Here is a 17795-nt window from a genome sequence, read left to right on the forward strand (position 1 = left end):
CGCGGCAGCGTTGCCCAGAGTATTGGCCAGGGACGTGGATGTCCCCCTCCAGGCCCAGATACATGGGGCCTAAATCGGATTCACCCTGGAGACTCGGATGCGAAGCGCAGCAGCAGAAGAGGTGGCGGCCAATTGTTGGAAGCTCCAGCAGCTAGACCCAGCACATCCGGTGCGCGTCCAGGGGAGCACGTTCTCCATCTTGAGGGGAGATGTATTGCTCCAGCTTACCTGCCAGCCTAATAAGTACGTGGTAAGGGAGAGCAACGAATGCTGGGACAAGGTGCCGGTGGAGCCCACCGGATTTGTAGATGCCGTGACAAAAGTGTACAGCAGTCATGCCACCAAGATTCCCTGCTCCTCCACCTACCCCCTAACGGTGCACGCCAAGGAGGGGTGGATAGAGCTAACTCCAGCCCCTAAGAAGAGGCCGCCCCCGCTGGAGACACCCAAACAACTGCTGACCGAGCCCCTGGACGACTTTAGCTCAGGAGGGTTGTATTCCCAGGCCGAGCTGAATGATTGGCAGCAGCTACTGTCGTTTCCGGCGTATAAGGCCGCCATGCTGACCGGCCTGTCGTATGGCTCCTGCGTCCAGCAGGGAAGCTGTTCAGCCACAGGAGACCATGGCATAGTTTCCTATAATATCGACAGGCTGGCGGAGGAAGGGGAGGAAACCCTGGATGTCTGGGCTGGATTTAGACAGGCCATCCACGAGTGGGGAGATGGCGCAGCCATACTGTGTTTGTTGCTGTTGATTCTCAAGCTACTGGGGGACTTAACCATTATCTCCCTGGCAGCAGCACAAGGAGGTGTACGTGCCGCCCTGAATGCGATGTCACAAGTCTTCCTGTATCACCCAACCTTGTACCGCAAGGCCTTGGCCAGGGCCAGGGCCAACCATGCCAAGTCTCGAGACTTCTCAGTGGACTGGGATGCCATTCCTATTGGCCGGGAAGCGGCCGAGGAAATGGTGTCTATGAAGTCATCCGATAGCGGGAATGACCGCCCAGGCAAGCCTGGGCCACACTCTGGAAACATAAACGGAAATCCCCATGGCCCCTCGGGAGGCCAGGCTGCCGCCCAGATGGTAAACCTTGTAGCCAGTGCTCCAGCCGCTGCCACAGCCAACCAGAACGCCCCGTTGCTGACCGGCCCCGCAGCAGCCGCGCCCCATGGTGGCCTGACACCCGCTGGCACCGAGCTACGTGCCCAACAAAAGCCAGCCTCTACCTTCTACCCCACGTTGGGGGCCCATCAACTCTAAGAGCACCACTAGGATTCCATTGAATTGTTAACCCCTGTAAATAACAGTCCCTGCACCCCTGAGGCCGATAGGGCCAGTTGTCCCGGGAAAATTCCCCCCCCCCTTTACCGTAGGGTGGGGAAATCGTCCCATAAGGAGCGGGCCGAAGGCCTCAACCACTGTCGGAAGTCTGGTGGGGGCGAATAAAACCCCCCCCCCAGCCTTCCAAGGGGAGAGTCCACCTGACCCCTCCCCATGCTTAAAACTAATTATAGATTTGACAGCCGCATTATGGCTAAGCTGCATTGTTTGGTTCCCCCACCCCTTTCCAGGGATGGGGGATAATTGTTGTCTATTTTGACTAATGTATGTATAGTTATATTGATTTTGATTTAGTATTAATTATTCCAATCTGTGTATTTATTATTTGTTGTATTATAAAGTAGTAACCTTTAGACTCTGAATAAAGTAACATCTGAATAAATTCTGTTTGTTATTTGGTGATAGCTAGAGAAGCCCAGCTTCTCTATAATTATACGTGTCCACGTCTGTTCGCACTGCCGTAGTCATTTGAACTTGGGTAATGGCCATTTAACCGAGGCGGTTACCACACTATAATGTATATGATGTTCAATCAATTTGTCTGTACATATGATGTAGTAAAATGTTTTTGAAGCTTAAGATTTTAATAACTACTGAACCTATTTAGTTATCATTTTTTAGGAAAGCTTAATATAGGTCCCTGAATGTTTTTATGCTAATTTAATGCCCTCTTCGAAAATGGAGCAGCCGCTAGTTAGTCTAAAATTCCATCTGTCTAACTCTCTGTTTACAGTATGACAAGTGATTTTTATCCTCGGGGTATTTCCAAAAGTAGCATACGCCCTTGTTCTCTATACATTTTCACACCAGAATATAGAAAAAAAGTATCAACTAACTAAGGATATTTTCAAAAGTAGCATACGCCCTTGTTCTCTATACATTTTCACACCAGAATATAGAAAAAAAAAGATTTTTACAGCAAAAGTTTGGAAAAGGTAACTGGGGAAAAAGAAACTTTTTCGCAAATTTTTTTTTTCTATGTGAAAAGATGTATTTTTGTATATATAAGTATCAGTTTGTCTGTTATTCTGTATATCTATCATCAGATGACTAACCTTGTATCTTAGATCTTCAGTGCTCTCGCTGGGTGTCCCATCTGAATCATAAATATAAAAGGTAACATCATCTTGCATACTTTTATTCAAATCTATTTTATAGATGAATTCTGTATGAAATAGGTTTTTAAATTAGTAGAGCAACTACTCTATATAACTATAGTGGCTACGCATATGAGAGGTCTTAGGGGCCCTTTTTAAGATGGAAGTCAACCACCCCACTTTAGATTGTAGTCTTTAAAAGAAAGAGTTTCAGCACCTTCTGGGAAATTATTTACATTTTACATAACAAAGTGTAAGTTTTCATCCTCCTCAAAAAACATTTAGAGGATAAATTTTACAATCAGGGTAAAAGGGAAAAATCTTTTAGATAATGTTGATTAGTTAGTAAAAACTAGCAGTGTCCAGACGTTTCAACCATTCACAAGATGAACATTTTATTAATATTGGATAAATATATAAAAGTATGCTATCTCACTTTATATTATTAAAAACAAACTAAAAGTCTAGAAAAAAAATATTTTTGTTATCAGTAAGGCCGGGTAATAAAATTGTATTTACAGGACTTATATGACTTATAAGCAAGGATATAGAAATGGGCCAAAAATTTATTTTCACTCCAATTTTCGGTTCGTAGCTGGTATATATTTCAACCCTTTCTTATTTTGTATATCTTCAGCAAAAATATGATAAAGTTTGTAAAGTGAATATGTTCTATAGATTGAAAAAACATACATCCTTCTAATTTGAGAAGTGTACATCTGTAGAAAAATGGCCGATGTACGCAAAAACTCAAATTGACAGTCAAACATCCAATTACTGAATAGAAGTTAGACCAACTGGAAATTACTTTTCATTGCTTTTAGCCAAAAAGCTGAAAATCTCATAAAATTATGAGAGAGCGTACTGTGGCACCAAAAGAATGACGTTATACGATTAAATAACCAATGATAGGCCAGTATAAATTTTACCATTGGTCAATTACAGTCATACTGGCCTCACATTGGTCAACTTTATTGTATGACGTCATTTTTTTGCGCCACTTTATGCTGTCTCGAAAAGTATTTGAAAAATTTAATTTAGACATACACACATACACTCTGATACTTTAGTAGTTAGACATCCAATTACTACAGAAAGGATTTTTTTGCCCAGATTAAAACCCAATGGAAATCGGCTAATATATGCACACTTTAAGGGACAGGAGATCATTGTTTTAGAGGCCCTTGGAAGCATACAAATGATGAAAAGTTATTACAAGATATTTGTGGAAAAAGTACACAATATATGCCTTTTTAACACACAAAAAAAGTTTAGTTTTTTTTATTCTATTATAAATTGTTAGGATGTTGAATAGAAATTTAAACATCTGTTCATCAGTCTTCATTTTTACATTTTTAGAAATTAAACAAGGATGACAACATCCACAAGTAGCGAAGCACATCAAAATCATGGATTGACAGACGGACAAGGTTAATCAAGCAAATGTTAAGTGGTCATAAAAAGAGAGAAAGAAAATTAAGGAGAAATAAGAATATAAGAAAATCACGAAAATTTCATTAAAAATATTTGTATGTCTTTTGTTACATGACTTAAACCATTGACTGACAGATAGAGTAAGGTTTATAATGAATGCACTCAGTGGATAATTTTGATAATTTTACCTATAAGTTGTCCTTTCTTCTTTCAAAAATAACACAATTTTTATTTGACGATGACCTTAACCTTTGCATTTACAGTTTTATGACATTAGATAAAACTATATACAATGCAATGTATGTAAAATTTACATACATTATGCAACATTCAAAATCAAGAGATTAAAAACTAAGTTGTCTGATTTTTTACAAGGCTTTTTATGGTCCTAGGACAAACGCAGGAGTCCCAAACGTCGGATTGGACAAACGCAGGAGTGAACACTTAACCTAACCTAACCTATTTTAGGCCAACTTATAGGTGTTTTAAATGCCTAATCCCTGCGGGGGGCTTATTTTTACATTTATATTTTAACCTAACCTAATCTGTATAGAAATACTTATTTATATTAATATTTCAACACTCCTGCGTTTGTCCACTCCGATGTTTGGGACTTCTGCGTTTGTCCTGGAACCCTTTTTATGAAAGGTTTGTATGATGATTAGTCATGTTTTAGTCTATTTAAGGCCATGGGCAACGATATGATTTAAATTTAAATTCCATGTGCTAATAGTTTTACTTGAATTTTAAAACAATAGGTATAAATAAATAATATTAATTCTATGGGTGTTGTTTGAATATTTAAAAATTTAACGAGGATAACATTTTTTGAGGTGGCACAATCATTAAGAATATGAACAAAATGCTGAATAATAATAATAATAAAATATCTTAAACACACTTCACACAACTAACCCTTTGATTGCACAACCTTTGTATTAAAGTCCAAATTTTGCTTGTAGAACCGAGATTAGAACCTATTACCTTCCCAGACAACGAGCGGATTGTTTTTTAAAATTCTTTTACATTTGAGCCTTTATAACATGCTCTTTTAAATTATACTCTTAGAAAATAAATTAATATAAATAGATGGATAAATGTATAAGGACAAACTAAACTGGCTAACAATTGTTTGTACAATTAACTTTTAACTAATCAATTATAAGTCCTGTAAAGCATTTAGAAAGATAAGAAATAATAAAGCGATAGATAGATAGACTCAAATATAAATAAAGTTAATTGTTTTTTTTTTCAATGAATCTAAACTAACTAAAAAACATGTAAATAAGGGTGTAATCAATAATCAACGCGCGGAAATTCTTTTAATAAAGTAACAGGATGTTTGTTTGTTGATCCGTAAAGAAAGATCTCTCTAATAGGTGGACTAATATAGCCCTCAATTACATCGAAGCTTCTTAAAAGAATTATCTATTTTTAGGGAGGATAACTTCACCCTCCCAAGAGAAATCACCCCGTATAAATTACCCCCCTTTTCAAATCATTTTAGTTTTAAAATTAGATTTTAGGTGTTTGTCAACAATATCATACCACCCCTCCTTTTTTTTAAAAAGAGCCCCTAGAGGTGCATCAGTAGATATAAAAAAGGACTAATTGCATTGCACCCTCTCGTAAATTTTGTAGAATAGATTGACAGACAATTAAATGAATAAATATATGTATGTTTAACAAGGATAACAACATCCATAATTAGCGGAAAATCCACAAAAATTTGGAAGAACAAACGGGTAGCTGTTTATAGTGACATAGCAAAATGGGGATAGATGTCACTGCTTTTGGCCTACCTATTCTATTGACGTCAGGAAATACCCTATATCCCATCTCTTTTCTAGGGTTTTTTTCCCCACGTCCCTTTCTCTTTCTCTCTACTATGACGTCATTTTCCTAGGGCACTAAACACAGCTACAACAAACGGACAAAGTGAGTTATATAGCAGATATTCATTTTCACAAAAGATAGAAAAATTCGTAGCCTGTTTCCCCCAAAAAATATGTATTGGTCGGTCTTTTGAAGCATGACCGACAGACCGACGGACCAAGTAAATTATATACTGGATGCTCATTGGTCATTAGTATAAGAAAATTCCAGCTGTCTACTATAAAAAAAACAGTTGATAAATTTTCCCACTAACAGTTTCTAACGAGAGACGGATGGACAGACGGACAGTGCGTATAATAAAGAAGATTCGCTATAAAAAAGGCAAATTATTTGTAACTAAAAGATAAGAAATATCATGTTTGTTTACGGATTGAGTTAACTTTACATTGAAAATAAATATAAAATACATGGATATATTGACAGGAGAATATTTAGATTGCTTTGCTAATATGGACATTATTAATTGGTCAGTTCGTTCATCTAGTAGGAGGAGAGGGGATCCCATGAGAGGAAGGATGGGGGTATAATTATTTTAGCCAGCTGTGAGTATCAGTTTATTAGAGTACATGAAAATTTGGTGCAACATCCAAGTAATAATGTATCGAATATCTGTAATGAGTATTATCATGAAACTAATGTAAAAAAAACAACATTATTTGCTAGCGGATACGCCCCTAGAGGCCTCTAGGGGAACTTGATGTGTTGTGGGGTTAAATTCTATCTTAAATTTTAGTGTCAAAAAGGAAAAAAATAGAGGGGATATTTTTGTGTGTGGGGGGGGGGGGGGGGCGGGGGGTTGTGGTAACCTTCTTAAAATTAGCTACTTTTAATTTCTTTATTTTTTATGACAACTGAACTTCTGCTCTATAACATACTTTGTCCGTTATCATGGATTTTGTTTAAGTTTAAATCACAATGAAAAACATGCTTTAACAAATAAATGTGTTTTTTATTGATCAGAATTTGCAATTCTGCAAAATTTTTTAAAAATTCTAAATATTTGATTTAATTGTACTTTCATTCTAAGCTAAGGATCTAAAAAAAATTGGTTATACTTTCAAGGGAAGCTTTAGGGTGACCAAACGACAGAAAGTAAATTAATAAAACAAATAAGAAAAGAAAAGCGAGAGAGCGCGAGAGAGAGAGAGAGAGAGAGAGAGAGAGAGAGAGAGAGAGAGAGAGAGAGTGAGAGAGTGAGAGAGAGAAAAAGAGAGAGAAAAAGAGAGAGAGAGAGAGAGAGAGAGAGAGAGAGAGAGAGAGAGAGAGAGAGAGAGAGAGAGAGAGAGAGAGTGAGAGAGTGAGAGAGAGAAAAAGAGAGAGAAAAAGAGAGAGAAAAAGAGAGAGAGAGAGAGAGAGATAGGGATAGGGAGATAATAGAGAGTGAGAAAAAGAGAGAAAAGACAAAGCTAGAAAAAGGCATTTCAAACTTTAACATGTGTTCAATTTCTTAAGTTTAGACATACAACTTCACAAGTTTAAAAACAAGGATGACAACATCCAGAAGTAGCAAATCACAAAAAATCATGGAATGGCCAAACGGAAAAATGGAGTTATAGATCATATGTTCAGTTGTCATAAAAAATGAATTTAGATCATATTCTTCAGTAACGGACAGACAATATACAAATATAAAAAAAAGCTTCGATATTAAACATTATGCAACGAATTAACTATTGTTATAAACAAAAACAAGCAAGACATCATCCATAAATAGCAAAATACGACATAAAAGACAATAATAAAGAAAAAACACTATACTTCCCGGGATAGTTTTTTGCTATTTATTAAAAAACTCAAACCTTGGGAGGTTTTGAAACAAAGCGATCGAACGTTTTATTTCAATTTTTAGGAAAGCTAAGTATTAGGTTAGGGCAGGTTTGAGGCTATTTTGAAAGAGGTAAGTTGACTTTATAAGATCTAGGGCAAAAATAAAAGTTATGCAGCTTAAAATAACGGTGCCCTTTTAATACTTGATTGTTTACATACTCACGGAAGGATATTAATTTAAGAGTAGCTACACTAGGACACGGATACTAATCTAAGAGTAACTACACTATTAGAAAAACAGCTGTAAATATAAGTTTGCAATTCATCAAATTAAAACCGCATTTCATTAATCAACTGAAAATTAACAGTAAACATGTTGAAACAATGAGTTGTGTATCCTTATATAAATGTAACAATATGTCTGTCTGTCTGTGTGTACAGAAGGATCTCGCTAACCTCTGAACCGATATGGTTCTCCTTTACAGTTAAGCTTCTCATAGGTTGTGGGACGTTTTATGAAAAATTTCGGGAAGGTGCTACCACCCTCCAAAGAGAAATCGCAACTAGAAAAATCTCCCCACCCCACACTTTAATAAAAAAATTGGGTCATGGAAAGAAAATGAAGTTGCGGGTTCAATCATATTTTCACAGTAGCTTTCGAAAGGTTATTTTAGGTTAGGTTATGTTAAGTAAACGTTAATGATTGCCCCGCAGGGTTGAACGCCCCCCCCCCCCGACCGTTAAGGGTTAAGGGAGGTATGGATGGAACATTGAATTTTGAATTATGGGATTAAATCAAGTGACTAAATAAAAACAAAACTCTTTTTCTGCAAGAAATTCCATTTACGTTTAGACGTATTAATTGTGCCTGATTGAGCATCTAGGAAATAAATGTATGTCCAGTATGTTTTCGAAACCAATTACTATCCGCTGGATTAGAACTGGTTCTCAGCCAAATTGGAGAATAGCATAGTAATTCAATTCAGACAATTTTCTACGAAAAGAAGTTGTATCAACTTTTTTTTTTATAGCTAGCCGGTCCTTTTAGTAAGTAGTAGATGTAAAATTTTTCATAGAATTCAGATATGCAATCGGTTTTTTTTGTAGACCTCTTATTTTTTAAGTAATTTAAGTTTAAAAAAAAAAATTAAGTCGATTTTAAGGTACTAAAATGCAACAAAAAAAAGAAAGAAAATGGCCATTATGAACAAAAATAGTAAGATCTTTAATTTGACACCTTACTTTTTCAATTCTGTCAGGTAATTATTGAAAAAATCGATTTTTTTAAACCCACGAGAATAAAAACTTTGAACTCAATTTTATCATTTCACAAGTAAAAAAATATGGGTTCATATATACCTTTAGAATCAGAAAAATATTACGAATCCATTGTAAGCAAAATTGAAAAAAAAAGTTTACAATATAGTATATAAACTACAATAAAAGGAATTATATGAAAATATCATATTATATTGTACAGGCAACGTCTTAACTTTTGAATTAAGTATAAAAATGGGAAGGGGGTATAGAGGGGGTAAAGAGGGGGTAAAAAGGGAAGACGATAGTGTTGCCAGAACAAAAAATACAATTGGCCATTTTTTAATTTTTTAATTTTTTTACTTTTTTTCAATTTTGCTTACAATGGATTCGTAATATTTTTCTGATTCTAAAGGTATATATGAACCCATGTTTTTTATGTCTGTTTGAGAAAATATTTAGGTCTAAAGTTTTTATTAAACCGAGGTTAAAAAAATAGATTTTTTCAATAATTACTCAACAGAATTTTAAAAGTAAGGTGTCAAATTAAAGATCTTACTATTTTTGTTCTTACTGGCCATTTTCTTCTTTTATTTTGTTGCGTTTTAGTACCTTAAAACCGAATTAATTATTTTTATAAAAAACTTAAATTACTTAAAAAATAAGAGGTCTACAAAAAAACCGATTGCATATCTGAATTCTATGAAAAATTTTACATCTACTACTTACTAAAAGGACCGGCTAGCTATAAAAAAAAAGTTGATACAACTTCTTTAAAAAATATATCAATACCTTCGGTCCTTCTGGGTTAATAAAAATGGTTTAAATCTAATAATTTTCATTTTCTTATCCGCGGAAAGCTGTCTATAATACGATAACAATTGTGTCTCATTGAGCATCGACTATCTAAATGTATTGCTTACCCTTATAAAGGAATATACATATAACACGTGGATTATTGACTGGAAAATTTGTCGTCAATTAGGGTGTTAATATGGAACACATTTTTTGGTCAGTTAGTTCATCCAGTAGGAGGGGAGGGTATGGGGTAAATGGGATGAATATGGGGTATAATTATTTCAGCCAGCTGCGAGTATCACTTTATTAAAGAACATGAAAATCTAGTGCAACCTTGATATAGTAGAGGTGTGCTTCTATAGGCATCATAGCTGAGGAAGGGATTATCCTCCATACACCAGCTTGTTCTTCCTAGAGTTAAAGATAGGTAGATAGATAGATAGATAGATAGATAGATAGATAGATAGATAGATAGATAGATAGATAGATAGATAGATAGATAGATAGATAGATAGATAGATAGATAGATAGATAGATAGATAGATAGATAGATAGATAGATAGATAGATAGATAGATAGATAGATAGATAGATAGATAGATAGATAGATAGATAGATAGATAGATAGATAGATAGATAGATAGATAGATAGATAGATAGATAGATAGATATATAGATAGATAGATATATAGATAGATAGATAGATAGATAGATAGATAGATAGATAGATAGATAGATAGATAGATAGATAGATAGATAGATAGATAGATAGATAGATAGATAGATAGATAGATAGATAGATAGATAGATAGATAGATAGATAGATAGATAGATAGATAGATAGATAGATAGATAGATAGATAGATAGATAGATAGATAGATAGATAGATAGATAGATAGATAGATAGATAGATAGATAGATAGATAGATAGATAGATAGATAGATAGATAGATAGATAGATAGATAGATAGATAGATAGATAGATAGATAGATAGATAGATAGATAGATAGATAGATAGATAGATAGATAAAGCTAGATCCTGTAAAGGGGATGGCTGGGAAGTATAATTAATTTGGCCAGCTGTGATTATCACTTTATAAGAGTACTTGAAAATCTATTGCAACAACCAAGTAATTATATATCGATTATAACTTTCTACCAAACCAAATTCTACTTCTATTAAAGATGTCCACCAAAAGAACTTTAATAGACATGCTAGAATTGACATATCGATTTCAAACTTTGAATGATGATTCATATATCAATTAGGTACGATTTAAGAAGTGCAACAACTCTAAAATGTACGCTCACTTAAAATAGCCTGTTTTTTTTTTAAAGAGAACAACTTTTTTTATTTTATAATTATCCTATTCTTCTGATTTTTGAAATTATGATTCTTTGGACAACAATGTACAATAGTATTAGCGAGTCATCTCTATAATAATATACAAAAATTAAAAATATATTTAAAATATGTCTTTTTTTACAGTGCCCTGTATTTATCAAAATTAGGTACAATTTCGTTTAGACTTCTTATTAAGTTCTAATACAATACAAGAATTATTGTGCGTTTGTCCATTCTACTGGTTTTAGCTTCGTTTTTTTATGAATGTTGTCATCCTTGTTTTATTTATAAATTTGCCTGATTCAGAAGGTGGTAGGGATTGATTCTCGTTGTCGAATGGCATTTTTAGTTTATATCATTTCAAATCTGAAAGTAAAAAAATAAAACTATAACCTTATTGTAAAGGATAGCTCTATCGGTTCAGAGGTTAGGTTAGGTTTTGGTAGAAACACACATCCTGACAAAAATAAATCCGGTTACTTTTATATAAGATTTCCTAATTTTGCCCTCAAAATTACAAGAAGTGGTTAATCAAAAATAAATTGTAAATTCAAAATAAATGATTTTTTTTGACCCAAAGAGATTAATCCTATAATTTTTTATTCTGCTATCCGCGTAAAACAGTTTAAAGTACTTTGCGCTAAATCACTATTAATGAGATTTGTATTTAAATGAGTAAAATCTTTTTATTGCTGCGCTACGTATAAAATGATTATCATCCTTGTTGGCCTATAAGTAAAATCTCTTTTTGATAAAACATGTGAGACCTTGTTAAACAGTTAAACATGAAATTAAAAGATTGCACTAAAAGTGTTCTTACATAAAAATCAAATTTTAATAGCCAACTTTATCTATGTATTGTATAGCTTTAGAAATTGTATTTTTGTGTCTATGAAAATTAGGGGTGGGCCGGATACCTTTTTGGCCGGATACCGGATATCCGGCAATAGAAATTAGCCGGATATCTGGCAAACGGTTGATATCCAGCAAATTACCGGGTATTTGGCCGGATACCCGGATATTTGGCATTATAAACCAGCCGGATATCCGTTATCTGGACAGTTTTAATATCCGGTATCCGGCCGAACATTGAAAATGGCCGGATATCCGGCCAAATCTTAATGAAAATCAACAATAGCATCGTATTAAATACATCTTTCCTCGGATATTAAAAGAAAAATTTTAAGACTAAAATTTCGTTACCCCAAGGAGCCTGAAGCTAAGGCACTAGCACTAACATTATTGTTTTTATTTTAATATTCGTAGAAAACTAGCTATAAAACGAATAACGATACTATACATGATTTTTTTGGTATGGCTTATAACCAGTTCTAATACAGTGGATATTGATCGGTTTCAAAGCCATGCTTAAATATAAGAGCACGATAAAAAGAATAAGTTCTTGTTTTTCTGCTTACAAAACTACCACAGCCATAAACAAATGGATTTATTTGAAATCTGTAGTTTTTGCTGCACACATTTGCAAATTATCCAATTTGATTTATCAGTCAATTTTTCAACATGTGAAATATTCCAGGGATCTAAAGGGATAAGACAATGGCAGATAAATTGTTGTACTTCCCCAATATGACGATAAACAAAATTACCCTTCTTAGATTACAAGAACCAATCAAAATTCAATTAAAGTCTCCTAATTTGGTAATTCAACGAAAACGAAAACTTATTATAAAACTTTGAGGACTAGTGTAATAAACACTCCAATGTCCCCTCCCTCCCTGCAAATATTCATATCATAAATTAAAATACACTAAATCAATATATTCTAAAATGAAAAGAGCTAGGATGTCTGTTTATATGTATTCTTATAGCAGCGTTGCGGAGCCGTTTGTTTTTGGTGCAGCTCCGGCTCTGACTCCGCGGAGCCGTCTGTGATGATGGCGGCTCCGGCTTCGGATTTGGCTCCGGCTTCGACCTAAAATCAAGAAAAACTCGACATATTTTTTTTCTCCCACGTCTATTTTTAACTATTGAAGTTTTTAAAAGTTCAATTTTTGATAAAATGGACTTGAAAAACTTAACAGGGGCATTTGCACATGACAAAACAGAGTTACAAAATTATAATTTATAAAAAATCTCTTTATTTATCTAGTTCAGAGCCGGAGCCATTTTTTAACGAAAATTACGGCTCTAGCTCCGGCTCCAGCAAATTATGGTGGCTCCACGGCTCCCGGCTCCGCAACACTGTCTTATAGGATAGGTCAAATGAGGAAAAATTAATATAATTCTTGATTACAAAGTAAAATTTAAATAAGTTAAAAGATCTGATATTTTATGCTATCAAATAAACTAAAGACTAAACTAAAGGAACTAAAGACAAATGAATTCACAATGTTTAAATTATCTTCTATTCATTGTATCCCTTAGTTATATGCAGTGGCGTGCAGATGATTTTGCCATGGGGCGCTCCCGAAAATTTTTACACCCCTCTTACAATTTTTGCCAACCCCCTGACCAAAAATTTGAGGGAGTTGTATTACAGATAACAAGAGGGGTGTATTTTTAGGTTTAGGGGAGCAGATACACCCCCCTTGGTGTAACTGTAAACTCACTCAATCATAAATTAAAGAAAGTGTTTATGAATTGACAAATGTTTTGGGAGGTGCGGATTTTGTACCTTGATTTTTACATTAGCTGTGCAAAGGAGTGTATTAGGGTGTGTAGGTAGGAGCCCGGGTGTGGATACCCCTTCTCTTCATCCCCCTTTGCACGCTTCTGATTATATGTTTCTAAATTTTTTGATGAAAATGCAGAAAATATTTCAGTTTTCAAGTGGTTTCTTCGAAAGTAAATAAAAACTAAATATCATTCTTTTTGTTGTGGAGAATCCTCTTAATTATTGGAAATATCCGTCTGTCCGTCTCTTTGCTTCTAATTATCAAACAAAAATGTCCGAAATTTCATGTCCAATGAGCATTAATTACTTTTTAATTAACTTTGTCTGTCCGTCAGTTAATAACGGTTTTGTTGAGTTAACAATTTGACAAAAAAAAACAATACCATTTCTCAGTGATTATTAAAGATGGATGTCTGATATTTTCGACGAAGCCCAATCTACACCACTTTTATTACCACTTATGATTCCTGTGACGTCAAAAAAAATGAGGTAGATGAGAGGACAAGTGGGAAAGAAAACCCCTAAAAGGGAGATGTAGAATCCCTCATTTTTATGACGTCGCAGGAATCAAAAGTGGTACAAAAATGGGGCAGATTGGGCTTCCTCATATTTTCTATCAAGTTTTACATGAACGCTAAGAATATTATATCAAACAGGATTTTTAGATAGGGATGGGGAATTGGACTGTAAATTACACTGGTACCCAAGATTTTATAGTCAGATTATCTTATTCGTTGGCTCAAAAGCTCTGGGTTCTTTTGATTGTTTAATACTAAACGTACTAATAATTTTAATCTACAGAAAGGGTAATTTATATTAGCATCATTGGAGAATTATATAACTTTATCGAATTTCCTACTTATGGAATTTGTCATCCTTGTTTTCGACATCTAAGTTTCATTCATTTTTACTATCTATCTACCTATGTACAGACATTGATAAGCATTCATAAAAAGAATTAATTAGATATATAGCCAAAATCACATTACAAATAAGCGAATATACATTATTAGGTATGCCTATTTACTTTATGCAAATAGAGAAAATATGCAAATATGTAAAATCTTAAAACCTATGAAAATAAGGTTTATATCTTTTGAAGCATGGCCGATAGACAGACAGATAACAATATAGACTAGATTCGCATATGTACTAGGAATCTTCACTGAAAATTTCAGATGTCTATCTTCATAAGCAGCTGAGAAAATCACATATCCTCCAAATTGTTATGGACTGACTAATGGATAATCAAGGTGAATTATAGAGAATTTATTCATTGATGTCCTCTTATCGCCTTAACACTCCCCCCCCCCCTAAAAAAACAATATAATTTTCTTTTAGTATCTATCTATCCCAGCCTTTGTTTATTTATCTAGAGATCTACCCACATGTCTAACCATTTTTTAAAAAGCGAAGCTACTCTATAATTCGCTTTGGCTGTCCGTCAGTCCGTTCGTAATATGATTTTCTAAGCTTCTATTAAAGATAAAAAGCTGCAATCTTTAGTGAAGATACCTATGACATATGGATATATAATCTGTATTGTCCGCCTGTCTGTCAGTTTTGCTCTATTATTTTTTAAAGCTTAGTGGTTTTTTATAGAGATTTTGCATATTCTCTCTCTATTTTCTATTCTTTGCTTTGAGAACTGCTCTCTAATTTACTTTGTCTGTTGGTCGATTTCATGATATTTGTACTTCGCTAATTATGGATGTTGTTATCCTTGTTTTCTGAAATAAAGATTTAGGCACTTTCTCTTCAATCGATAAATGGAAACTAAGTAGCCAGCCCCCATCCCCTCCACTCCTCTACCGCAATGCACAATCTTAAAAGACCCTGTGCCAAGTTTCAATTGTGTCTTCTAATATCAGTCAACAGCGTCGGAAATATAAAACAACCAAAAATAAGGGAGAGCGATTTGTAAACAGACCAAAAGGGGGGAGGGGGGGGGGGTTGGTATGCTATAATTGTAAATTAAAGGATATTGTTAGTTGTACTTAAATTCATAAGTCAATTTAAACTTACAATAAAAAGACAGTTGTTACATCACTTTACCATAGAGATTAACTAATCAACTTATAACACCAACAGAGAGAGAAACTGGGAGATAATAGTTATTTCTCGCATCGTATTATAAACAGCTTTCCGCGGATATAGAATGTACAATTATGAGATTAAAACCTTCGGCACCTCGGGGCTAAAAAACTGGTTTTAATCTTATGATGGTACATTTTTATATTCGTAGAAAGCTGGATATAATACGATGCTATTGCTAGACATAGTTTTTTTTTCGTATGGATAAGAACCGGTTCTTATCCACCGGATTCGAATGAATACGATAAATAATTTTATCCTAACAATCGTGACCTTCTCGTTGTTAGGAAGGTGATATTTTAATTTTGAATCTCGGCTTAAACGTTAAAAGGGGTCACAACTGTCAAAGACGTCCAAGGGGGGGGGGGGGGGTTAAAGTGGGGATTACCCCCCCCCCAAAAAAAAAAAACGAATTTGGGGGTGCCGTAGTCACCCCCAAAACTTTTTTTCATTTTACCCCTACCCCTAACTATTTGGGAGGGGGTATTTACCCCCCCCCCCAAACAATTTTGGGGGGGTAAATACCCCCACCCCCCCAAAATAAAAAATCCCTAAAAAAATTTTTTGCGCGCTTCACGCGCATTTTTAATACTAAATACCTATATAATCAAATTTCTTTTACCCCCGGGGTAAAAATTTGGGAGGAGGGATGGGGGTAAAAAAAAAGCTTGGACGCCCCTGACTATTGTTTCTATGTCAGGTGCGTGACATAAAAAGTAAATAAATAGCGTATGGGGGAAAGCCTTAGCCCAAAATTGGCGCAACTCATACTATGAACAGTTAGGACTTTTAGATAAAGGTTGTACAATTAAATTGATGATTATCTAAAGAGCATGTGGCCATGTAATAAGCAAGATTTGGAGATGCACCAAAATAAGAACCCGTAAGAATCTTCAGGCTATCCTATATTTTTGGTGTGCTGTTATTATAACAGCATATGACTGTTGTCACCAGGGCAATGTCCACTTTTGACGTGTGGAAAATATATCACTTATGTAATATGTCGCCATTATGAATGGCAGAATAAAAGTGGAATATCGATAACATGTCAGCAAAGATCACTTTTTAAAAATCACAAATTCAATCTTATTAAACTTTATAGAATGGATGTATGTTATCCTTGTTTCACTTAAAATTTTTTCACATGTTAACTGTTTTGATACTCTTAATGTAATATTTCACTTTGTATCATGGATTAAAAAATGATAACATAATCATACATATTTTATTAAATATGTGATGTCATACTTTTTTACCTTTACACCTTTTCCGTATATACATATTTAGCACTATAATTATGACGATGCTATGAGGGCGTTATCCACTTTTTTTATGCATAGTATCAATTTATGCAATTTGTCATCCTTGTATCTCACTTAATTGGTTTTAATGAAATTTTTTAAAACTTTTTCTAGGCACTTTTTTGGATTATTATATTTTTATAATATATATATGTTGTCATCCTTGTTTTGAAATCATAACTAAGTATGTAAAATACATAAATTATAACTTTTAAAAAAACTTTATAACTAAATTAATAAAAAAATAGCTATTTAAACTCAAAACTATTTTTAAACTAAATTGTCACCACTTTAAATAAAATTCTACTATTGTGGATATTGTCATCCTTGTTTTACATAAGTATCACTCTATATGTATGTGAAAACAAGTGTATGTATGTTAGTATAGCTGCTATGGATGTTGTTATCCTTGTTTTAAATAAGTATCACTCTATATGTATAGAAAACAAGTGTATTTATGTTAGTATGGCTGCTATGGATGTTGTTATCCTTGTTTTAAATAAGTATCACTCTATATGTATGTGAAAACAAGTGTATGTATGTATAGCTGCTATGGATGTTGTCATCCTTGTTTAAAATAAGTATCACTCTATATGTATGTGAAAACAATTGTATATATGTTAGTATTGCTGCTATGGATGTTGTCATCCTTGTTTTAAATAAGTATCACTCTATATGTATAAAAACAACTGTATATATGTTAGTATGGCTGGTATGGATGTTGTCATCCTTGTTTTAAATAAGTATCACTCTATATGTATGTGAAAACAAGTGTATGTATGTATGTAAGGCTGCTATGGATGTTATCATCCTTGTTTTAAATAA

At 34.1% G+C, this 17795-nt stretch overlaps 1 protein-coding gene across 2 annotated transcripts in view; it reads right to left on the reverse strand.

The window, feature by feature from the left end:
• Positions 1-17795, reverse strand: part of LOC145328087 (uncharacterized) — a 633740-nt gene that overhangs the window by 33595 nt on the left and 582350 nt on the right. For both annotated transcript variants that reach the window (XM_080171649.1, XM_080171650.1), the window contains exons 2-4: positions 11238-11304; positions 9928-10005; positions 2401-2441 (exon numbers count right to left, since the gene is read on the reverse strand). In XM_080171649.1, coding sequence (XP_080027775.1) covers positions 2401-2441; positions 9928-10005; positions 11238-11283 — 165 coding nt within the window. In that variant the 5' untranslated portion in view covers positions 11284-11304. The remainder of the gene's footprint in view (positions 1-2400; positions 2442-9927; positions 10006-11237; positions 11305-17795) is intronic.

Source organism: Acartia tonsa, chromosome 9, assembly GCF_053477335.1.
Source record: "Acartia tonsa isolate MP-2025a chromosome 9, ASM5347733v1, whole genome shotgun sequence".
Lineage (NCBI taxonomy): Eukaryota > Metazoa > Arthropoda > Copepoda > Calanoida > Acartiidae > Acartia > Acartia tonsa.